The sequence below is a fragment of the Acinonyx jubatus genome, chromosome C1 (genome assembly GCF_027475565.1).
Source record: "Acinonyx jubatus isolate Ajub_Pintada_27869175 chromosome C1, VMU_Ajub_asm_v1.0, whole genome shotgun sequence".
NCBI classification, from domain to species: Eukaryota; Metazoa; Chordata; class Mammalia; order Carnivora; family Felidae; genus Acinonyx; species Acinonyx jubatus.
Genome location: NC_069381.1, coordinates 115,987,456 through 116,011,009, shown reverse-complemented (window position 1 = coordinate 116,011,009; position 23,554 = coordinate 115,987,456). Strand labels below are relative to the sequence as shown.

Below are 23,554 nucleotides of genomic sequence, written 5' to 3'. Positions count from 1 at the left end.
CCAGAGCCCGCTGTCCAGTGAGGGTGACAGATGTGAGTGCATAAATAGCGACAAATACATGTAAATGATAACAAACGCCCCTCATAGGCTGGCGCCGGGGAGGCCTGCTTCCCACCAGGTGAACACACTTCAGAGGAGACAGTTCAGCTGAGTGCCTGGGAAGGAGCTGATCAGGGAAGCGGTGTGTCGGGGGGGGGGTGGGTGGGAGGAGCAGTCCAGATGGGGAGAGAGTATGTGCAAAGGCCCTGAAGCAGCAAAGCGTTTGGCATGTTGGAGAAACAGGAAGAAGCCTAGAAGAGACAAAGTGAGGTGAGCAGGAAGAAGTTACCAGCGGAAGTCAGGGGCAGGGGCCCGGCCATGCTGGCCCGTGTGCAGTGGAGCGCCAGGGTGGGGAGCGGGCTGGGGGTCTTTGGCAAGGGCGTGGGGTGGCCCGACTTATGTTTTCAAAAGGCCGTCCCAGCTGCTGTGTGGAGAATGGACCTTCACAGGGCAAGGAGGTGAAGGGAGCCCAGCCGGGAGGCTCCCATGGGAGCTGGGACCAGGTGGTGGTGAGAAAGTCCGCAGAAAAGGCGGCGCTCAGGCGGGACTCTGAAGGCAGGACAGGCAGGGCTCGGTGATGGGCAGGGAGGGGCCAGGATCACAAAGTGCGGGGTGTCGGTGTGGAGAGGGCAGGAGGGCAGGTACGAGGCTGTGGTTGCTGCCCTCCAGGACGCCAGGTGGGACCTGCCCTCGCGGTCCTGACTTCGCCCTCTGCCGAAGCCGCCCCACAGCCTTGCCGCAGAATAAGCTGAGGTGTTCTATCTTTGCGGTGGTGCTCCCCTGTCCTGCGGGCTGGGCGATGGGGGACAGTCCCCCATCTCTCACCAAGTGGACTCAGCAGGCTACATTTCTGTTCCAACCTCCCACAACCTTGTTTCTTGTGAAGGAGGAGAGAACCTTTGCTCGGCCAGAATTCCAGGGCAGCGGTGGGGCTGAGAGGTGGGGTTGGCATGTGCATGCGTGTGTCTGCGTGCATGCGTGCATGCACACGTGTGGACGGTGGCTTTGGGGGGGCTCTGCGTGGGAGGGGGCAGCCATATGCTGGGACTGTTGGAAGGAGGAGCAGGAGGCGGGTGGAAGGTTGGGCAGGGCTTTTGAGATTCTTTCCCAGATGAGCCCCACTCCCCCCCCCCCCCCCCCCCCAGGCCTCAGGACAGTTTCCAGACTCGTAGAATGATGAGTGGTTCCTGTGCCCAGGCCATGGTCAAGGGGCCGAAGTCTACACTCCAGTAGCTTAGGGCTCAGTGGGAATGCAGTGACAGGGAGCCACATGTCATTGGGGGCGGGGGGTGGAAACAGGGGAGGTCATCTGGATGTAAACTGGTTAGGAAACAGACAGTTCCAGCCGTGTTTCCCCACGTGTCCCAGGGCCCGAGGGGTGTGTGTGCTCCAAGCCATTCTCCCAGAGGGGCTCACTTCTGTCTCTAGCCAGCGCTGCCGACCTGCTTGATTCACTTCGTGTAGCACATGCCAGGCAGCCCGGCTGCCAAGCAAGGCCCCAGGTAGGTGCTGACGGGTGAGGGAAGGAGATGGGCCGTGGAGGCGAGACCCAGGCAAGCCAGCTCCGAGCACTGGGGAGGCCTGGCAAAGGCCCCATGCCTGGAATTACATCACAGCAGCTCGGCAGGTAGGCGGTGGCCTAATCTATTACCTCCTCTCTGACTACTGGTGGAAGGAGGCCCAGAGACACCCTGTGACTTCCCCAAGGTCACGCAGTGACTGGAAGACCAGCAAGAGGCAAGAGTAAACCCGGTAGGCAAATTCAAGGACACTCCGTGAACCAGGGGTGCCCAGAATCTCCCTTCCCTCCCTCCCGTCCTCCCTTTCTCTCATCTCCCTTTCTTGTCACTCAAGAAAAAAATTATTTGAATATCACTACAAGGCCGGCTGTGCCCTCAGAAATTCCTAATCTGTGAGTGTCTCCTCCTGGGGGTGCGGGGCCCTCTGCCCTCCGAAGGGCTTGTGGGTAAACTTGCGATGAGCTATTTCTAAGGTAGGAAAAGGAAAACTAGATCACAGAGCCCTGGGGAAGGGCTGTGCTTGGCACAGAAAAGAAGTGATCCTGTCAGCAGGCAGGAAGGCTGGGGGCTCCTCTCCGCAGCTGGGATTGGGGCGGGCCAGCCCTGGGGGTATTTCATGGGCCCCAGGGGGCAGGCCTGCCAGGAGCAGACCCTGTCCTCTGAACCCAATTCCTGAGTGTGTGAGCTCAGACAGGTCCTACAGAGGGCCCGAGGCGCCTACGGACTAGAGGCCACGCACACGAACTGCAATGTTCTGTCTGTCTGTCTGTCTGTCTGTTGGGCTGAATACCTGCCTTACTCATCTGGGCCCTGAGTCACTTCGTTTAAAATGCTGTTCCTGGAACAGAGCTGGGCATCAGTGGGTGGGCCTGAGTCATTTCTGCCGTCGGGAGCCCGCTCCATGAGCCCAGGGAGCACCGAGGGCCTGAACGGGCCAGCCTCATGGGCACGCGAAGCCCTGGGGGCGGGGGCGGGGGGATTCAGGGCTTCGGTGCAGCCACGGTGCTTAGTGCACAATAATGGCCCTGTAAGTGTCACAGCTATTACCATTGCTGTGGTAATTGTCGCTGTCATTCTAATCAGGAGAGAGGGACATGGGTTCAGCACCCAGCAGCTCAGACGACAGCTCCTGAACAGAGCAAGGGGGCCAAGAGCACGCCTCACATCAAGGGCACCTGGATGCGAGAGGTGCGAGGAGAAGGTGAGGTCACCTGGGGTGACTGAAGGAGAAGGGCGGGGGGAGGGGCGCAGGAAGGAATGCTCGCGGAAGAGTCAGGTCCATTGGCAGGAGCCAGGACGGAGAGTGCGCAAGCGAGGAGGGTTTGTGCCCACGACCCCCAACCCCGGTGCCAGGCCTTTATGAGTCCATAGCTGCTGGTTTTTTTTTTTTTTTTAATTGTAGGAGTATTACTGGGATAGAATTCACATATCATACAATTCACCTCTTTAAGGTATGCGATTCAGTGGTTTTCAGTACAGTCACGGAGTTGGGCCATCATTAGCACCACCAATTTTAGAACATTTTCGTCACCCCCCCAAGCCCCACCCCACACCCATTAGCAGTCACTCCCCTTTTTCCTCTGCCCCCACCCCGAGCCCTAGGCAATCACTGACCTCCTCTCTGCCTCTGTAGGTCTGCCTATTACAGACAGTTCACGTAAATGAAATCATGCAGTACAGAAGAAGCCTTTTGTGTGCGGCTTCTTTGGCTCAGCATAATGTTTTCAAGGCTCATCCACGTCATAGCACGCCTCAGTATCTCAGTCCTTTTTATGGCTGAGTAACATTCCATTGCATGGATATACCACGTTCTGCTCATCCGTTCATCAGTTGATAGACATTTGGGCTGTTTCCACTTCTTGGCTCTTGTGGAGAAGGCTGCTGCGAGCATGTGTGTGTGTGTGTGTGTGTTTATGTGGACACAGATTTTCAGTTCTCTTGAGTATATGCCAATGCATGGACTGCTGGCTCATGTGGTGACCCTATGTTTAACTTTTTGAAGAACTTCCCAAGCGTTTTCCAAAGTGGTTGCACCATTTCACACTCCTACCGGCAATGTATGAGGGTTCCGAGTTCTCTGCATTCTTGCCAGTACTTATTATTATAGTTATCTCAATGGGTATGAAGAGCTATCTCGCTGTGGCTTTGCTTTGCATTCCCCTGATGGCTAGGGACGATGAGCATCTTTTCATCGCTTTACATATCTTCCTTGGAGAAATGTCTGTTCAGATCTTTTGCCCATTTTTAGATTGGATCACTTGTCTTTTTATTATCGAGGGGTAAGTGTTCTTCATATATTATGATACAGTTTCTTTATAAGATATGTGATTGGCAAATAAATATTTTCTCCCATGCTGTGTTCCCCTCCCCCCCGCCGCCCACGCCACTTTCTTGATGGTGTTAAAAAAAATTTTTTTTTTAATGTTTATTTATTTTCGAGAGAGAGAGAGAGAGCAGGGGAGGGGAAGAGAGAGAGGGAGACACAGCATCTGAAGCAGGCTCCAGGCTCTGAGCTGTCAGCGCAGAGTCTTATGCGGGGCTGCAACCCATGAACCGTGAGATCATGAACCTGGAAGGAACTACCCAGGGCCCCTCTCCTCAGCGTATCATCTGGTGTGATGTAAATATCCTGAAGGCTTCCATGGTTTCCCAAGCTTGGGTCATCCTTGGTTAAGAAAAGTCAGTAAGCTTCTTGGTTGCAGGACTTCTCAGGGCCACTATTGTTATGTTCCCAGGAGTTTTCAAGAGAGGGCTAACATACTACGTTTCCCCCCAGTCAACTCGACCAGGAGATTGTGTTTTCCTTATGGCATCTCCTCGGCCTGGTGATACCCGTATCTCACCTCGGGAAATGCTGCCCTCATGGCAGGACCCTGGGCTCAACTCCTGTCCCAGGAGGGGAGAAACCACCAGAAGGCAGGGATCAGGTGGGCTGTCAGGGGAAGAGCCCATGGCTGGGGAAAGAGCAAGGACTCAAAAAGATTTCTAACCAGGTGTCAAGACAGGGAGAGTTCAAAGTTGGATCCTTGGGGAAAAAAAGCAAGAAGTGGAGTGGTGCCATTTGTGTGAGTTTGCGGCACGCATGTGTGCTCAACGTGTTCGATGTGCTTCCTGTGGACACATATCCATGTATATGACGGAACAAAAGGCATCAGAATGGCTCCTGTGGTTCTACCTGGGGAAGGCAAGCAGAAGGTCCTCGAGTAGGCTTTCTTTTTTTTTTTTTTCAACGTTTATTTATTTTTGGGACAGAGAGAGGCAGAGCATGAACGGGGGAGGGGCAGAGAGAGAGGGAGACACAGAATTGGAAACAGGCTCCAGGCTCTGAGCCATCAGCCCAGAGCCCGACGCGGGGCTCGAACTCACGGACCGCGAGATCGTGACCTGGCTGAAGTTGGACGCTTAACCGACTGCGCCACCCAGGCGCCCCAAGTAGGCTTTATTTCTAAGGGGATTTTCTAAGCAAGATTTTCATCTTGCTTAGGTTTTTGTTTTGTTGGTTTTTCTTTTCTTTTCTTTTTCCTTTTCTTTTCTTTTCTTTTCTTTTTCTCTCCTTCCTTCTTTCCTTCCTTCCTTTCCTTCCTTCTTTCCTTCCTTCCTTCCTTCCTTCCTTCCTTCCTTTCCTTCCTTCCCTTCCTTCCTTCCTTCCTTCCTTCCTTCCTTCCTTCCTTCCTTCCTTCCTTCCTATTTTTACAAGAATAAGGTTTACCTGAATTTACTTGCAACAAAATTAATTACAGTGCCAAAAGGAACAATTTTTTTTTTAAAGAAAAAGGAACGATTTCCAGAGTGTGGCAAGCGGAACTACTACAATGAACTTAGAACATGCGAACGTTTCCCGGGCCCCAGCCCCTGCTAAGCCTGTGTGAGGGCGGGTCCCAGAGTGAGAGGAACCCCCCGCCTGGATGCTCATGGAAACAGAGTCTGCATGGCAATGGAGACTTTTCCTTTTCCCTAAAGAAAAAAACTGGCTAGCCAGAGGGTGGGGGAGGGCACGGCCAAGGTGGGTTGGGTAGGGGCCGGACGCTAAGGATGGACTTAGGGCTATGGCTGTACCTCAGGCAGAAGCTTTCTTTTTGGCTGCCGAGCTCTTCCTCTGCCTAAGACACCTGCCCCTCCAGCTGTCGAGGAGCTTGGGGGGAGCGAGCCCTGAATTTGGACAGTGTGAGTTTCTGGGATAATGTGTCCCCGGTGCAACTTTCGGGGGGCATCTCCTTCTAAAGGGGACATCCCTAGATTGCTTCCTCCCTGACTCGGCCTCCCGAAGGAGAGGTGCTCCCCTGACTACCCCAGCCCCTTGGGGAGCTGGTAAGGTGGGGTTGCCCGGAGCTGGAGAAGACGGCAGGCGGGCCGCCCTCCTGTGCCCCACCCGCCACCCCAGATAGCCCCTTATCTCTGTTGTGTCTTGCTGGCTGGGGGCTGTCCAGGGCAGGCTGGAGCTCTCCTTTGCCCCAGCTCTTGGCATCGGCTCCCCTGCCCTCTTGCCATCCTGCCAGACCCCCAGGGGCTGGAGGACCAGCTCTTGAATCTGTCTGAACAGACAGAGCCCCGGGAGCTGCCAAAGAGCCTGGCTGACTGGCTATGGACCCGCACCCCAGACTGACTTTGTTGCCTCCTTCTGGGCCGAAACACTGCGTGTCCCCTAAGCATACGCTTTCTCATTTGAAATGTGGGCCCTTGAGCTCTTCCTGGCAGTGCCTGGGTTGTATGGAATGGCAGGATGGAATGAGAAGCAGCTGGCCCTGGCCTTCCGCCCAGGGACCCCAAAGCCCGGCTACTCTTGTTCCCGCGTGGCTCTGGACAGCCTCTGGGCTGGTTCTCGCCCCTGCCCTACCGACACAGTAGTAGTCGGTAGTGCACTACACAGTGCACCCCAGATCCTTCCTGAGGCCCACAGGGAAGGGCTGGAACAGCTCGGCGTGACCACAGACCAGGCCCCCAGGGGTCCCACTTACCTTTCTGTGTCTAGCCCCGACTGGGCGATGTCTCAGGCAGGACTCCCCCCTCCAGGCCGACCCCACCTCGGTTGGCTTCAGTTTGCAATATCTGGGAAATTGGGAGTTTGAAGCAGGTGGGTTTTGGAGCCTTTCCTGTGAGGTCCTTGTCTGTGCAATGACCCTCCCCCCGCCCCAGCCCACCCTCCAGCCAGCCACAGCTCCCTCCACACCCTACCCTGCACTCCCCCTTGGCACGACAAGTTGGTCTGAGCTGCAGTCTCCCACCAGGGGTGATAGGCCAGAATCACTCAGCCCAGGGACTTTCTTAAAGGTGCACATTTAAGGCAGGAGGGCTCAGGCTGGTGGGGGTGCCAGAGCCGTGGCTGAGCCCTGGGCGCTGGGAGCAGACGTGAGTTTGGAGCCGGGCTCCACTGCTGACTGGCTTCAGCACTAATGGTGGAAGTGAGGCACTGTGACACAGTGAGGACCACAGAGGAGAAGCTCTCGTGAGGGGTGAGGGGCTTTCTGGGGCCCCTCCTCCCAGTCGCACCACATAGGTGACTTAGCCCAGAAGGTCAGGCCATGATACGGGGCTCAGGCGGTCTTAGTGGCTCCAGCGGGCCCTGTCCCGGCGACCTTGGCATTCCTTCCTTCTCCGGCCTCTAATCTCCCCTCTGCCTGCTGTGGCCGCCCCTGTCCCTCTGATCTATCACCAGGCTGGGGGCTCCCTCCCTTTCTCCTGTCTCCTCCAGGGCCTGTGGCCTCTGCCTTTCTCCCTCCCTGCCATCCACTGACTTCAACAGAAACCAACACAAAGAAATGGCGTCTTGGAAAGACTCTTAGAGGTAGATGCACCTTTCAGCCCAGAAGGAGGACAGGGTGTGGCCTTCAGGCTGGGCGCCCCTGGGGCCCCCTCTGGCATCTTGGTTTTCACCGTGGCCCCCCTTGTAAGCCCTCCTTGCGTGTCCAGCAGCACTGGGCTCAGAGGGCTTCCTGTGATCCACATGGCGACCTGAGCAGGGAGGAAGTGTTATTTTTACTTTACAGAGAAGGAAGTTGAGGCACAGCTGGTTAAGTCACTCGCCCCAAACCACAGCTGGTTAGGGCCAGAGTTTAAACCCAAGTCCACTGGCCCCAGAGCCCGAGCTTTGAACCACAATGCTGATGCAGCCTCCTTGAGCCTCAGTTCGTTTGTCTGTGAAATGGGGGCATAGGATGTCCCTCAAAAGGGGATTTGATGCTGTCCTACCTGGGCAGGGTCTGACGTTGTACCTGGTGTGCATGTTTCTTCTCTTTCCTGTTCTCTTCTCCCTGGGGTTGAATTCCCCAGTGTCACCTGTACCTGGCACGACAAAGTCTGGCCCTACCCCTGCTTGGAGCAGAGGTGTGTGAGGGAGGGCAGGTCCCAGATGGTGTATCACCCACCCCTGCTTCCCGCATGAGGGCCCACACCCTCGACAGCGGGCCCCCTAGGGTGTGGGGTGCCAGACCCTCCCCTCTTGTCCTGTGTGGCCTCATCCTTACCCAGCCCTGTCCCCAGGAGTGGGGGGCCCTTGCAGGAGCCCAGAAGTTGGGCTTCTGTTCTAGCTACTCCTGAGGCTGCACGGTGGGTGGGGAGGGCGTGCTGCCCATGCCCTGGGAGCCCCTTGCTGTGCCTTAGCACCCCGTCGGGGCATTCCTCATGCCCCCTCTGCCTCCGGTGACCCCTTACCCCCATGTGATGTCCTCCCCACACCTCATGCTGGGCAAACAGGAGCTGTTGCACAGCGGTCTCCCCGTCTCTCTCCTCAGACCCCAATTCACACACTTCAGTCTCCTCATCTCCTGCTGCAAGTGGGGGAAGGGCCCCTCGTCTCTGAGGCCACACTTCCTCTTGGGCCCTGGGCCCCAGCCCTCCTGACTTCTTGAGGACTTTGGGCTATAGGGCCCCTCTCTGCTGGCCCACCGTCCTGGGACAAGATCTAGCAACCTCCAGCCACATCTCCTCCTCTGCACTCCGTCCAGCCTGAGCTGCTCTAAACAGACCCGCGCCCTCTCCAGCCCAAGGCTGCCGGGCCCGGTGGCCGCTTCTTCGTCCCCATCTTGCTTCATCAGACTCCTTTGCGGCCCACTCGTCACCCTTCCCGCCCTCTGGCAGGGCGTCGTCCTCGGCCCTGTCCTCTCTGTGGGGATACCCTGAGGTGAGGCGAGCCCTCCAGGCCCGGTGGGTGCACCCTAGTCCCTCCCCAGCTGCCAACCTGACATCGCCACCTGGGGGCCTCCCAGGCGCCCCAAGCTCATCAGGGCCAACCCAAGTTTTTGGTTGTCCCTTGTTCCCCATCTTCTCAATAAATATCAACTGCCCCCCCTCCCCCCCCCATCCCTCAGCCACTTCTGTCAGAAAGCTGGGTCTCATCTTGACTCCCTTTGCCACCTGCCCCACACCCAGTCCACCAGCCAGGACCATTAATTCTACTTCTGGAACCATCTTGTCTGTGCTTGTCTGCTTCTCCCTGTCCCCAGGCCGGTGCCTTACCATATAGGCCCCGGTCACTTCCCTGCCACACCTCCTAGCGGGACTCCCTCGTTCCCTGGCCCTCCGCACTGCAAACAGACGGAACTTATAAACTGAAGAGCGAGGCCCTAAGGTGCAGCCTCCAGAGGCTCCCAGCCAGGCCGCCACCATCGGGCCCGCCTGTGCCCCCCGCTCCACGTCTAGTCCCCCCCGCCCCCCTTAGTCCCACCGCTGCTCTGACGCTCCTGCGGCTGCTACACTCACACACTTCCTTTCGGCCCCACCACGTGTCCTGTGGTCTCCAGCCTCAGCACCTCTGTGCTCTCGCTTGACTTAGTGGGTCTGGCCTCACTCCATTTACAGGCAGAACAGCAGAGGCTTTGTGGCAAGATTCCTAAGCCCGGGAGAACCTCAGTCTAGCCAGAAGCCCATTCCTTTGTCCCTTTCAGGGGCCCCAGACGGTGGGGATCATCCTGCCAGGACGTGCTATAGGGCGCTGTTGTGGGCATTGCCCGCCGTGCAGTGGACACATCGGAACCTGACAGGCTTGAGTCTGCCTGCCACCCTGCTGTATCCTTGCTGGGGACTCTGGCCTCTTACCCAAGCTCTCTGAGCCTTAGCTTCCTTGTCCGTAAAATGGGCTAATAAGTACTTACATGCAGAGCCGTGAGGATTAAGCAAGTCAGTATTTGTACAAGTGCCTGACTCATGGTGGGCTGGCGACAAATGATCGTTTTCATTATGATAATGGGGCCCTTGGTCTGGGAGGGCGTCTGGACGTGGGTGGTGGTTGAGGATCAGGTATGTCAGGCCAGCAAATGTGCCCGCTGAGTGTACAGCCCAGGGCTTCTGTGGGAGAAGCAGAAAATGCCCCCCGCCTCCCAGCAGCCAGCACTCCAAGAGGGGTCCAGGAGAAAACATGGCGGGCTCCCGCGTGCCGGTCTGAGCAACGGCTACACTGGCGTGTGACTCTCTTGGCAGTGGGGACCAGAGAGGGATGGTTGATCAGGACTGGGGGTGGTGGGGGTGGTTTCCAGGGTCACTCCCAGGGTGCTGAGAGGCCTGACATGATGCGTGGGGTGTGGGTAACTGGAGGGACAGAAGAAGGGCTCCCCGTGGGCCAAGGCCAGGGGGTGGGTGTGATTTGGTACAAGCGGGGGCAGAGTCAGGAAATTGGGCTAGCATGAGCCAAGGCTCCACATTGGGAAGGAGGTAGACGTGGCGCTGGGAGGTGATGCTGGCCTTCAATAACCAGCCGAGGAGAAGGAGAGGGAAGAGCAGGAAAGATATTGGCCCTTCAACACGTGTGGTGTCAGGTGTCCTTACCACCATTTACATGTGACAGAAACGAGACTCAGGTCAAGTGACTTGCCCACGGTCACCCAGCTGTCGACTCCAGATTTAATCTGGAAAGCAACAGAAAATCACCGCAGGCAGGTTTGCAGCCTGGGGCAGGACAGAGAGAAAGCAGCCTCGGGTGGGCAGAGGTAAGTAGCTTGTGCTGCAGAAGGCCGGGGAGGGGGGGTGGGTTGGAGAGTCTATGTGGGCTGGTGGGGGAGGGATGGTGGGAGAGGGTGTCAGTCGGGGAGAGCACAGGCCTCTGCACCCCCCAAGGGGGCAGGTGACTCAGACTTCGAAACTTCTAGCACTTCTGGCTCTATTTCTGTGGCCTGGGCCTACTCCCCTACTCTGAGTCTCTCCCACTCAAGAGTCTCTGGGCTGGGCCGGCCCTTGCGGCCCAAGACTGCCTTCTGGTCCAGACCCAGAGAACAAGGCCCAGGGCTCCACACCGGCCACTGAGCCTCCCGTTTCTTAGTCTGGCTGGTGTATACGTGCACCCCAGGCTGGGAGCGTGGCTGTGGGCCCTACTGCAGGCTGCTTGTAGGCAGATTCACTTCAAGATGTTCCAGAAGGTGTGCACGCTTTGGGAAGCCACCACCCCCCCCCCCCCGCCCCCCGCAAAGTTCACCGCCAACCCCAGGACCCACTGAGCCTATCCAGGGATGGCTTCTGCCCTAGGAGCTGATCTCTAGAGACTGTGCTGGGCTGTGCCTAATCCAGACACAACGCTAATCCAAAAAGTAAGTTAGCAGCAAGATCAGGGGGCGGGGCTGGGGTGTTGTGTACCCCCGGAGGAAGGTCAGCAATTCGGAGCAACGGCCAGAGTCCTGGGTGGGCAGGGAGGGTGGGGGCGCATGGGTCTGAGGGGGCTAGAGCAAGAAGCTGGCTGGGGGGCAGGCACCCTCGAGTCCCTGGTGCCGTCAACCCATCAGCGGGTCTATCCACCTTCCAGTAGGTGTTGTGCCTGACCACAGGGTCTCCCAGAGAAGCTGCTGGGGATGCATGTGGGCATGGAGACATCCGTGCCTGGAGAACCAGATCCTCGAGGAGTTGTCCATGGGAAAGCACCCGTTTCGTGGGGCGTTCGTTTTTGCTACAGTCGCTCACGGGAGGAAACAGTTCACTCATTCATTCCAGAGACCTTCACTGAACGCCTCCTGTATGCTGATGCTTGCCTGGCACTGAGGTTTCAGAAATAAAAAGGTGGAAGGAAAGAAACCCACGTTCATTGTTGTTCCCTCTCTGTGTCACAGGTGAAACACGTGCTTTTGCCGGTTGGGGCAAAAACCTGCGTGCCAGCCATGGTCCTCCGGCGCCTCCGTGCTGACTTTCTAGCCCGTGACCTCCGCCTTGTTACTTCACCTCTGCACAGCCTCCTTGCCTGGTTGCACTGAGGAATAAGTGACGTCCTTCACATATGGCGCCCAGCCCAACGCCTGGCACGTGGAAGGCTGTTCAGGAAAGACGAGATGAGGAAGCAGGTTCAGAGAGGTTAAGCCACTTGCCCAGGGACACGGATTGCGTTTGAACCCAGGCCTGAGGAAGGCCAGCGTCCCAAGAAACCTGAGCCTCTCGGCTGCCTCTTCGTCTGGTCCCCGGTCCCCTGGCCTGACTGTTTGGCCACACTGGCTGGCTAGGTTTCTGGAGAGCCATGCCCTACAGGATCCCTGGGTTGGCCCATCTGAAGACCTTGCAGGGTTCCCAGAGTGTCCTGATCCCCAGCCGGGCGTAGGTCCCTTCTGGCAGGGTGCTCAGCGCCTCCCCCAAGTCCTCCGAGCAGAGCGAACAGTTTCTCCCACCAGCCTCTTGCACAGTGGTTGCGCCATGGCTGGCAGCTGGGTTTAACGGTAATGTTTGTTTTGAACTTGATGATGTTTGTTGGAGGAAAATGCTTCGAAGGGAGGGGCAAGTGAGGCAGGGAGTCGGGCAGAGGGGGCTGCCCCCCCAGCCCCCCAGGCTGCTGAACCTCCCTCTGGGGGGTTCTCTCTACCTGGCGAGCTCCCCACCCCCCCCCCAGCCGTGTGCAGACCCTCGGCCAAAGCCACGGAGAATGGGTGCCAGGGGCACCTGGCAGGTGAGCGGACGCAGGAGGCAGGGATGATGATTGGTGTCTTTGCCAAGGTCAGCTGACTTGCTGGGCCATCTTACGGGCGAATCCCTTAACCTCTCCTCCGCAGCCTGAGAGCCAAAATACGTGTCAAGTGCTTGTCAGACTTCTCATGAGCAACTGTTCCTTTCGGCCTGGGACTGCTTCACTTAGCACTGAGAGTCCTGCGCCTTGAGAAACACCTCGGGCTTGGACAAACCAGGACAACTGCTCACCCCGTAAGCCTTTTCCATTTCACAGGTGTGGAAAAAGTAAGATTGGCAAAACTTCAATTATATTTTATTTAAAAAAAATTTTTTTATGAATACAATTTATTGCCAAATTGGCTTCCATACAACACCCAGTGCTCATCCCAACAGGTGCCCTCCTCAGTGCCCATCTCCCACTTTCCCCTCTCCCCCTGCCCCCCATCAACCCTTCTCTGTATTTAAGAGTCTCTTACGGATTGCCTCCCTCCCTCTCTGTTTGTATCTATTTTTTCCCCCTTTCCTTCCCCCATGGCTTTCTGTCAAGTTTCTCAAACTTCAGTTTTAGATGGTGAAGAATCCTGCTGTCATTGGTGTAAGACGAGTGCTTTGAAAAGCCCAGAGGTCCATGCCAGAGGCCAGGGCAGGCACTGTGTCGGCCTCACATGGATCTTTCCATCCCCTGAGGCTACCTGAGGTGGAAACAGGGACCCAGGAATGAGCTGGCCCCGAGTGGGCTGTGGGCTCTGCGGCTGTGCCCGAGTGCTTTGGGGCTGGCTGGATCAAGAAGTCTTTGAGAACGAGAGACAGCTCCCCTGGGCTCCTGGGCCCCACTGGGAAAGGGGCCCGCGGGGGGAGGCAGGAGCTCCGAGTCCCTACCTGCAGAGGGCCTGCCGCCTGAGCTGGCTGTCCCGGGCAGCTCTGTGGCACCACCCGGGTCAGCAATCGTTCACGAAATAATGCTGAGGGAGCGCTCACTTTGTGCGGTGCTGGGGGCGGGGGGGGGGGGGGTGGTGCCAAGCTCTGGGGGCTTGGCGAGGAACGACACAGCCCCTGTCTTCGCGGCGTTGGCACTCCCAGTAGAAGAGAGGCATGAGCTCCCAACCAGAAGCAGACCGATTTCATTGCGGCTGTGGTCAGTGCCATGAAGGACAAAGGGGGCTCAGGCGGGTGGCCTCAGACCTAGTCTGGGAGGGCCCTGCGAAACGTGAGCTGCTATTCCAAGGATGATGGGGGAGCAGCTGGAAAAGCGCTGTGGGATTGTGACCAGGCTGGCCCCTTTAGGGCTGTGTGACCTTGGGCAAGTGGCTTGGTGTCTCTGAGCCTTGGTGCTTCCTCTGTACCATGGAGATGGTCCGCATCTATTCCCAGTTGGTGGGAGGCTTCAGTGGGTGCTGGGGGTGGTGGTGGGGGGCAGCTGCCAGAGGCCAGTACTTCATTTGAGAAACCGCTGCATTTGACTGGCTGTGCCTGGGGATGGGAGAGGGAAGAGCACTGACTGTGACCTGCCACCCAAGGTTCTGGACTGAGAGCAAATACCACCCAAAAGAGCCGCCTGGCAACTGGGGATAGGGGACAATCACAGTCCAGAGAGATAAGGCTAGTAAACGCTCAACAATTAGGGCACAATTATGGACTTAATTGTGCCCTCCTGCTTCTGGGCCTCTAGGGACCACCCCAAGCTGTCTCCCTGAGCCCAGCAGTCAGATTTTCACCCCTGTCAGTGGGGCTTTCTGTGGATTTTTTTTTTTTTACATTTATTTATTTTTGAGAGACAGAGTGAGACAAAGCACGAGCAGGGGAGGGGCAGAGAGAGGGAGACACAGAATCCGAAGCAGGCTCCAGGCTCTGAGCTGTCAGCACAGAGCCTGACACGGGGCTCGAACCCATGAAGCGTGAGATCATGACCTGAGCTGAAGTCAGACGCTCAACAGACTGAGCCACCCAGGCGCCCCTCTGTGGATTTTTACAACGTCAAGATCTACGCTGTGTCCCCGTAGAGGACCCGGACCAGCAGCCTCAGCCTCACCTGGAATTTCTACAAATGCAGATCCTTGGGCCCCCACCCCCCACCCCTGCTGTGTCGGAGACTGGGGGCTGGGTGGCGCTCCAGGTGATGCTGATGCTCTAAAGTTCGAGAACCACCGAGCTGTAAGGTTTTAGACATTCCAAGCTCTGTTCCACCCTTTTTACCAGCGATAGTGCTAGTGACAGCTGTAACTGATGGGTATTGGGCATTTTCTGGGTCCCACCCTGGGCACCTGCCATGCATTGTCCCAGGACAGCCTGTGAGGCAGTCGTGGCCATGACCCTGTGTCACAGAGAGGCAAACTAGAATGTGGCCAGCTCACACTGCTAGGGGTTATCACCCAGGCACCCGGCTCTAGTCGCACAGCATGAACTGCCAGACCACCCTGAGGCTCAGCAGGTGGTGACGACACGGTCAGAGTCCCACAGCTCAGGAGCTAGCTGGGGCCTGGATGTCCAGCTCTGCCAATCATTCATCTAGCATTTCGACCATGGTCAAATAACTTCACTGGCCTCGGTTCTCCCATCTAGAGAAACGGGACGATAGCACCCACCACAGGGGATGATTTTGAGGACTCCACGAGGTAATGAAGGGAACAGCGGGTAATCAGGAGACATGGGACATGTGCCGGGGGCTCCCCTTTTTCTTGGGACTTGTAAAGAGATGTAATTGATCTGTGCCTCATTTTACCCATGAACACCAAGGGAAGGAAGCCCTCTGGACCAAGGTCAAGTTGGGTGAAACGAGTGCTCTCAAAGGCCATCTCTAGAAAGGGCACTGGGCTCCCAGGGCCCCTTGGGCAAGCCTCCGGGCTCCTGCTCACCTCCTGTGGCTCCCCAAGGCTGGAGATGCATGCCAGCGAGTTCATCTGGGACTCCTCTGCTCTGGCCTAGAGATGGCAAGATGGCCAGTTGAGTCTACCCACCTCTGGGAGACACAACAGAGGGGCCCAGGAAGTCAGGGCTGAGGTGAAGGGCGAGGAGCCGCACACTGACCTCGTCATGGCTACTGACCGATAAGACCCGATGAGGGTGAGCGAACTATCTCTTCCCTCCTGCGCTCACTGCTGAGTGCCCGGGTCTGGACGGAGCCTGGCCTTGGCGTGGGGCTGGCGGGAGGGGCTCTCCTCTGCTAGGAATGTGCTCCACCCCTCTCCCTTGCCCCGAGGCCCTGGGGTGCAGCAGAGGGCCCGGCTGTCCTTCCCCAGTGTGTGACTTTGGATGGACCACATCACCTCCCTGTTTTTTTCCCACATGCCAATAGGGTTGGGCATTGAGGACTGTGGCTGTGCAGGATGCCTGGCATGTAGCAGACACCCATCACGGAAGCATCTGGTAAGGCCGAGCCCCTACTGTGGCCGAGCACCTGTTGTGTGGCCACAACAGGGATGGACAGATCGGACGGACAAGGCTCTCACCCACAGAGGCCCCTCCCCCCACGGGGGAATCTGGCCATCCCCACAATCTGCCACACCAGGACACTCGTTTGAGGTGGCCACGCCCGTGTGGGCCTTACAGGCCTCCTTGATGTCCCAGAGGGTGCCACCATGTCCTGATGTCTGTCCATTCTGGGGGCCCCATCTAGGAGGGCCTTGGCCTGGTTCCCTGGGAGGGGGGTGGAATCTGGATGGGGGAGTCTGGCCGGCCTTGCAGGTCTCTGCGCTGGGCCTATGTCTCTCATCAGGCAGTCCTGGGGTGTTCCTCCCTCCCCACCCCCTGCCCCGTGACTATACCCCTTTCCCTCAGTCCCATCCTGGCCACTGAGTCAAAGCCTCATCCTCCCTAGGCCTCAGCCAACTCTTCTGCAGAGGCCTGGGGCCCCCAAGTCCTGGTCACAGAAGGAGCATGGAGTTTGGGCTCAACCAGACTCACCTTCTCATCGAAGGACAAACTCTGACAAGGGCTGGGCACGGGGGGAGGTCAGTGAACCTGACTTGAGCACCCTGGGGGGCGGGCCCAAATGGAATGCGTGTGCCTGGCTGCAGGAGGGGGAAGACGAGAAGACCCCCCCCCCCCCCCCCAGCATGGCCTTGTTTGAAATGCTGTGTTCATACTCTCCTCCAGCCCCACCTGCCCAACACAGGTTCCAGAAGGAGGCCTGTCTCGTGATCCCCAAGGGCAGGCCCCTGAATTGCTCTGACAATGTCCATGGGAGAAGGAACCGCCTTGTGATTCACGAAGCATTTCCAGCTCTGGGATGGGGCTTCCAGACCACTGCTGCTAGAAAAATGTCACTGGGAACACAGATGCTAGATCTGGGAGGAGCGGCTGGGCTGGGCTGGGGGCGGTGGGGGAGGAGGCTGAAGGCCTGGTGGAGAGAATGCAAATTGGCGTCATGAATTATGCATCAGCCCAAGCTTCTCACACGTTTGGGGCTGAATGAAATCATGTTAGCCTGGAGAAGGGGGAGGGGAAGATGGGACAAAGATGAGCAGGGCCTGGCCCTGGGCAGTCAGAAGGGATGTCTTGCTAGGTTTCTGGGGGGCCCCGGGAAGGTGCCTGGGCAGGAGCTGGAGGCGTCTTCCTGAGGTCAGCCTTTTTGCTGTGTGACCGCAGGCCAGTCTCTTACCCTTTCTGATCAGTGCATTTCCTTATGGACATAATCTGAATGAGAACCTTTGCATAATTTTGAATGATCTACCTAAAGTGAACTGTCATCATTTGAGAAAATAAAAATGACTATCACCATCTTACCATTTATTAAAGTCTCACTGTCTGGGTGCAGAGCCAAATGCTTTACACTTATTTTTCATGTGAGCCTCCCAACCATCCTTGCACCCATGGGTTAGTATTGTCTCCATTTTACAGATGAGAGGAATGGGGCTCTGAGAGGTTAAGTCACTGGCCTGAGGTCACACAGCTGGTAAGAGGAGAGCCAGCAGTGGATTCAGTGGCTGCAGGGATGATGTGCCATGGGCCTGGGGGAGGAGGCAGCTGTCCTGGGGCCTGCAGCAAGGCAGTCTGGCTTCAGAGGAGGAGTGACCTGTCTTCTCCTGAGGAGTGAGAATCTGAGGCCTTGCTGGGGGCCTAGGCGAAGCTGATGCTGTCACGGAGGTTCAGCGTTGTTCCCAGAACGCCTGTCAAGATGCTAGTCCTGGGAAAACCACCTGGTCAGGACTCCCTGAAATGGGTGATGAGTTTGACTCAAAAGAAAAATAAGAACCAGCATTTATTGAGCAACTACTGGATGCTGGGCCCTGTCCCAGGTGCTCCTCCGGGGCTAAAAGACCATTGGGCCGTGGGGGATAGCTATTGTCACACCTGTCCTACAGATGCAAAGCAATGTCTTTACATTCCGCGGGCTCTAAATCCGACCAACCGGGTGCAGACACTTAGCATAAGAGACAACTTTATTTTGTTATTTCAAGTCAGGAGCCTGCAAGTAATAAAATGAAAATGGTCTCATTCCCAGAGTGCAATTGGAAGCAACGCTCGAGTTTTGTAACCAAAATAGTGACGGTCATATTAGAGGAAAAGGCTGGATGGTTTTAACTGACTTTCTTTATTCATGGGAAAACATACTGTGTCTCTGGTTTGTTTCCAAATGTATCCGCGATCTGGGTGGTCAGTTGCCAATGCACCCAAATCGTATACCCCAATAGTGTTTCATCCATCCAGTTATCCATCCACTCATCTATCCACCCACCCATCCACTCATCCACTCATCCATCCATCCATCCGAATAATCCAGTGGGAGGGGTGGGGCTGGAGAGGGAGCATTTGCTTTTATGTGTTTCCATCCACTCACCATTAGCAGGAAGTCTGCTTTTCAGTAGTCACTAAATCGCTGCTAGCTAGGTTTAGATTTTGAAATAGTGCAATTTTCATGTATCATTAGGACTCCATCCATCCACCCGTGCACGCATCCATATGGGATGTCTGCCCACATCTATCTTCCCAAGTGTCTACAGTCACTTACAACATCAACGTTGGAGCAGGATCTGCCCCACATCCTGGGAGACTGTGCTTCGAGGCGATTCCCTGGTGACTTGAAACGTAAAATCACACCTTCCTGTGTGTCCTTGGAAGTCCCTGTCCCGCCTTTGCGGAGTTTGGGTTGTCCTCACTGGGGTGGGGGTGGGGCTCGGCCACCCCCTCCCAGCCGGTGAGCCTGAGAACTTGGTGGCCCACGCAGCCTGCCGCCTTATCGCTACTGTTTGGTGTTACTACTTATCTTCTCTCGTGGGAGGGCTTTTCCTGCCTTGCCAGCTTCCACTCCCTCCGCGCCTGCCTCCTGTCCTCCCACTGCCCCCACAGCCTCTGCCAACCAAGGTCACTGATGACCTCCTAATTGCCAGATCTGACAGGCACTTGGGGGTTCTTATCGCAGTTGTCTTCTCTGTGGCATCGGAGGAGGCTGACCCTGCCCGCCTGCTCTCTCGCTTCCTTGGCTGGTCCGGGCTCCGGACAGCTGCTATTCGGTGACCTCCCGGGTTCCCATTCCCGTGTGCCTCTGTGGGCTGTGCCCCCTCAGCTCCTTGTGGAGTTCCCAGGGCTCTAGCTGTGCACTCTCCTGGGGTGCAGGCATGCTCCCATGGTTTCCTCTGCCGCCTCTGAAAGCCCCCGGGACAGAGTCTGTGTTCCTAGATGCCTCGCCCTCCCCACCCTGCGGCTGGCCAGGCGCACCGAACAGACACCTGGTCAGTCACCCAATGACGCAGGTTCCATTTGCTCCGTTGGTCCCATTCTACAGGTGAGTAAACTGAGATTTCTGTGAGGCCAGATACTTGCCCAAAGCTGTTTAGGAAGAAACTGGTCAAAGGGGGATGTAGACTCAGGCCTGTGGCCCTGGGTATCCACCTGTTTCCTGAGACTGCCTCCCTCAAGGAGGAAGGATAGGGGGCCCCAGTGAAACACAAACAAAAGATATAAAACCCTGTTGTTCAGGTCTGTGGTCCGTCATTAGGGCTTCCTCTCTCCAGTTTGCAGTTGAGAAGACAGAGGCTGGGTGAGTTAAATGACTTGCCCAAGGTGACACGACAGTCAGGCTTCAGAGTCTGAACGCTGGAGGCAGGCGCTTGACTGGATATCCCAGCTCTAACATCAGCTGTGTGACCTTGAGTATATCACTTAGCCTCTCTGTGCCTCAGTCTCCTCGTGTGGATAAAGCTGATTATCATCCTCAAGTGGGGAACAAATTTGTATGTCCTGGTAGGTCACCATGAGGATTGAATGAGCTTAATTACTTAGAAGAGTCCCAAGTGTCATTCTGTCCCTCCAAAGCCCATTCCCTTCCCACACCCTGAGGAAGTTATGCTTTTTAAAATTTTCATGTTCTTCCTCATGCCATTCCCTTTGCCTGAAATGTTCTTCCTTCCTTATCCTTCTGGCCAGTTGAAGCTCGTGCTTTTAACACTCTGCCCAAATGTCCTCTCCCCCAGGCAGAAAAGCGTTCCTTCTGTCATAGCCCCTATGGGGCCAGGTCACAGGGATGCCTTCAGCTGCAAGATGCGGAAACCCCAAAAGAGCAGGCTTAAGCGGTGGGGTGATCTGGGTCTCACAGAACTGTAGGCCCAGGGGCGGGGCCTTTGGGGAAGGCTCAGCACCTGTTCACCACAGCAATCTTGGCCCTGCTTCCTCTGTGGGCAGACAGCCTCTCTGGGCAGGGAACGAGCCGGCTCTGGGCTCACGCCCCTCCAGGACGGCGGCTGGAAGAGGAGGCAGAGGGTCGATCCTGGACGCTCTCTGGACGAGAGAGAAACCATGGTCCCAGAGCCCCCAGAAACCTCTATTCCAGCTTTGGCAACCCACATCCGATCACCAGCCAGGAGCGGGTGCCACCACGACGGGGGCGGCAGTCGGGGCTACCCCTGGGGGAGGAACACCGGGCAGCTGGTGGGGTGGTGGGTCGTGGGTCCCGGATCAGGGCGCTGGTAGGAGGGAGGACATGACCAGACTGGGCAGACGGGCTATGAACGGGGGCAGGGTCATTGAACCGTCTTGTGCAGGAACGGTGGGCACGGCCCATCTTTTCCTCCCTGTACCCCTGGCCCGGCACACCTACTACTCACTTGGTAAGTGCGTGTGGAGTAGACCAACGATGCTCTCGTGGTGCACGGCTGTCAACCATTCACTCACCCACTCGTTCGTGCCTTCATAGCTGGGAGCCCTTTCTTCAAATGGAATACTTGGCAGGAGCCAAAGATGAGGAACATACTTGATGGACCAGCTTTGAGGTCTCCGCACAGCACGCCCTTCCTTCCCCAGGTGCGCCCGGGGGTCCTGAGACATGGTATTCATTCCACGTGAGCAAGGCGATGCCATAGAATTCTTGGTGGCCCTCGCTGGCTCAGATCCCTCCTGCTTGACGTCAGCTGAGAGCACCGAGCCTGGAGGTGGCCACATGACTGTGGCAGAGGACGTGGGTGCCAGCGGGTGTCTGGTCAATACCCCGTTGGATGACAAATGGAACGGGCTTTGCTCTTCCTTGGGCTGGGGGAGGAACAGCCTCCAGGGAGCTGCAGCTCGGCCGTGACTCTGCTCTGCTTGCCGAGAGGCTGACACTGAGGCTGTGGCTCCCAGGCCGTTCTGTCCTCTGCCCCAGGCCCAGCCTCTCGCGTGAGGTGTCGCGGCTACGCAGATGTCTGAGGAAATGGCTCTTGGGCGGGAAGTCACGGTCAGGGCCCGTGCGTCTGGGCCAGACTTGAGAAGCTCTGTCTGCTTCTTATGTTTTATCACCTCCTTCTGACGTCAGGCTCTCCTGACGTTTATTGTCCCCTTTAGGGCCCTTGGAGGGCTCATCTGGAGTCAGCAAGTCTTGTGAGAGAAGGGGAGGTAGTTGAAGCCGGCAGGTCTGGAGGGCCGAGGGTGGAGGGGAGCTGTCCCCCACCCAAGGCATGGCAGTGCCCCCAGGTTTTCCCTGCAGACACGATCCGGATAGGAGTCGGGCCCTTCCTGGGGCCGGGGTCCCTCCCAGGCTTCTCAGCTGGAGGGAAGGGGGTGATGTGGGGAGACTTACTATGTTGGGGTGTTGCCTCTCCAGGACGGATGATTTGAGGACGGGTCCTGGGTCTGTAGGCCCTGTTGATGGGGTAGTGACTGATCATTCTTTCCTACCTGTTAGGCACACGGATGTTCATTTTCTTTATAATCTCACAAATAAGATAATTGGAAAAGAGTTCTTCATTGCTCTCGAGAGAGTTAAAACGCCAAGAGGCTCTAACTCTTCCCCTCTACCTCTCTTCCCTTTGGCAGATGCTGCTAGTTTCATACCTCGTATTTATTCTCCGTATCTTTTTTTTTCCTCACGGAAACCTGATTTTACTCAGATGGCAAAGTCCCCAACTCAAGGACCGCGTCCCTTGCCCCCGTCTACAGCCAGTATTGACCAAGGAGACCTGGACAAAAGTTGTTGAGTGGGAAGGCATGCTCTTTAGTGCATCGTCTCTCCTTTCCACTGTAATTCTTTCTGCTTCCTGCCCAGAATGAAGACTTGATGGCTGGAGCTCCAGTGGCTATTTTGGAACACGTGGTCCACTTAAGGGTAGACGGTGCACCAAAGTGGCAGAGCAGAAAGATGGAAGTCTGAGTTGCTGAGGACTTTAAGGAGCTTCCCAATCATTGCTGGACTTCTTTATATGAGAGAAAAGTAAAAGTCTATCTTGTTTAAGCCACTTGTGTGTGTCTTCTCTTTGTGGTAGATCAATGACGAAAATATGTAGATCATACATTTCTTCCTATACAGACACTCTTTGCGGAGTGACTTTGCAGTTCCCCCATCAGAGACGGAGCTGGTTTCCTCACCATCTGAATCTGGCCTGGCCTTGTGACTTGCTCTGGCCAACAGAACATGGCAGAAGTGACTGTGAAACGGGTCCAGACCTCGGTCTCAGGAAGTTTCGCATGCTCCCGCTCACTTTCTTGGAACCCTGCGCAGCTGGTCTGCTGGACGACGAGCGACGCACGGCTCAGTCCCCATCATCGTCCTAGCTGACCACCAGCCGACCTCAGACACGTGAGAGTGTCATCCTAGACCGGCCAGCCCCCCGCTGACCCATCTCTGATGCATGAACCACCCAGCCAAGATCAGCCTCCAGCCTGCAGAGGCCGGAAGAACCTTCCAGCTAAGCCAGACTTAAATTGCTGACCTGCATGATGTCGAGCTGAGTAAATGGCTGTTGTTTGAGGCCTCTAAGTTTCGGGGTGGTTTGTCACACATCATTAGCTAAACGATGCACTCGTATCCACCAAATGGAGCCATCCCAGAGACTTTGAAATATTAAAAAGGCAGCCATATTTGCCACCTTATTCTTACCACCAGGCCTCCAGGTTACATTTTCCCTTTACGTCTATTTTCCTCCTTTTCCGCTTCCAATCTATTCGTTGCATCCCAGAATCTTAGTGTTGGGATGGGCCTTCTCCTTGAGTTCGATTTTCTGCTCGCCCACTGGAGGGCAAGTTACTCGCACACACTGTCGTGTCACGTTGTATGTCTCCGACACCTAGGGGCTTCCCTACAGGTCCCGGCACATTGAGGAGGTGTTGGAAATAGATCCGCTTGCCTGAGAACCTGGCATCTAAGTTCTAGAAGGCCCCCCATCCAGTCAAGGTCTGGCAAAATCGAAGACCCACAGGGACTGGCAGGAAGGACACGGAAAACTGGGGTGGGCCCTAGGGAGGGGTGGGGACTTCAGGGAGATGTGCAAGCCCCTCTACGGTGGACAGCTGCTACTCACCTGCAGATCGGTGCCTGGTTGTTAGATTTCCAACAACCTCCTGATTTTTAAATGTTGGCAACTAATTTGATTAAAAAAATTTTTCTTTTTATTTTTGAGAGAGTGAGTGAGCATGAGAGAGGGACAGAGGGAGAGAGAGAGAGAGAGAGAGAGAGACTCCCAAACAGGCTTCACACTCAGAGCTGAGCCCAATGCGGGGCTTGATCCCACAACCCTGGGATCGTGACCTGAGCTGAAATCAAGAGCTGGATGCTCAAAGGACTGAGCCCCCCAGGCGCCCCAAGATTTTTAAAACGTCACTTGTGGACCGGTATTGTAGGGACCAAGCACAACATACCTGAGGGCCAAATTCTGCCTGTAGGTCCCCAGTGGGTGACCTAGGATCTGGTGTCACCCCCACCACCAACACAGGTGTCCCAGCCTTTGTTGCTCGGTGGTCCTGGTTGC

General features: G+C 56.3%; 1 protein-coding gene and 2 long non-coding RNA genes across 8 annotated transcripts; all 3 read left to right on the top strand.

Moving 5' to 3' along the window:
- The first annotated feature begins 1,947 nt into the window (after window positions 1-1,947).
- On the top strand, window positions 1,948-13,387 carry LOC128313993 (uncharacterized). 4 transcript variants are annotated; one of them, XR_008295262.1, is made up of 6 exons: window positions 1,948-2,760; window positions 9,354-9,560; window positions 10,336-10,477; window positions 11,010-11,071; window positions 11,284-11,490; window positions 11,585-13,387. It is a non-coding gene; the product is annotated as an uncharacterized LOC128313993 (long non-coding RNA). The 4 variants fall into 4 exon arrangements; XR_008295263.1 differs by having other exon boundaries at window positions 1,950-2,760; window positions 11,284-12,656; window positions 12,967-13,387; XR_008295264.1 differs by lacking the exon at window positions 11,284-11,490 and having other exon boundaries at window positions 1,949-2,760.
- Window positions 13,388-14,223: 836 nt separating this feature from the next.
- On the top strand, window positions 14,224-17,048 carry LOC128313994 (uncharacterized). The gene is made up of 4 exons (XR_008295265.1): window positions 14,224-15,464; window positions 15,697-15,767; window positions 16,219-16,351; window positions 16,497-17,048. It is a non-coding gene; the product is annotated as an uncharacterized LOC128313994 (long non-coding RNA).
- Window positions 17,049-17,055: 7 nt separating this feature from the next.
- LOC128313992 (uncharacterized) lies at window positions 17,056-22,672 on the top strand. 3 transcript variants are annotated; one of them, XM_053214890.1, is made up of 4 exons: window positions 18,806-19,125; window positions 20,022-20,446; window positions 20,533-20,639; window positions 21,856-22,672. In XM_053214890.1, exons 1-4 carry the CDS (start codon window positions 18,959-18,961, stop codon window positions 21,958-21,960), a joined length of 804 nt encoding a protein of 267 aa, XP_053070865.1. In that variant the 5' UTR covers window positions 18,806-18,958; the 3' UTR covers window positions 21,961-22,672. The 3 variants fall into 3 exon arrangements, 1 of the variants encoding a protein (XP_053070865.1); XR_008295260.1 differs by lacking the exon at window positions 20,022-20,446 and having other exon boundaries at window positions 17,056-19,125; window positions 21,701-22,663; XR_008295259.1 differs by having other exon boundaries at window positions 17,056-20,446; window positions 21,701-22,662.
- The last annotated feature ends 882 nt before the right edge of the window (window positions 22,673-23,554 follow it).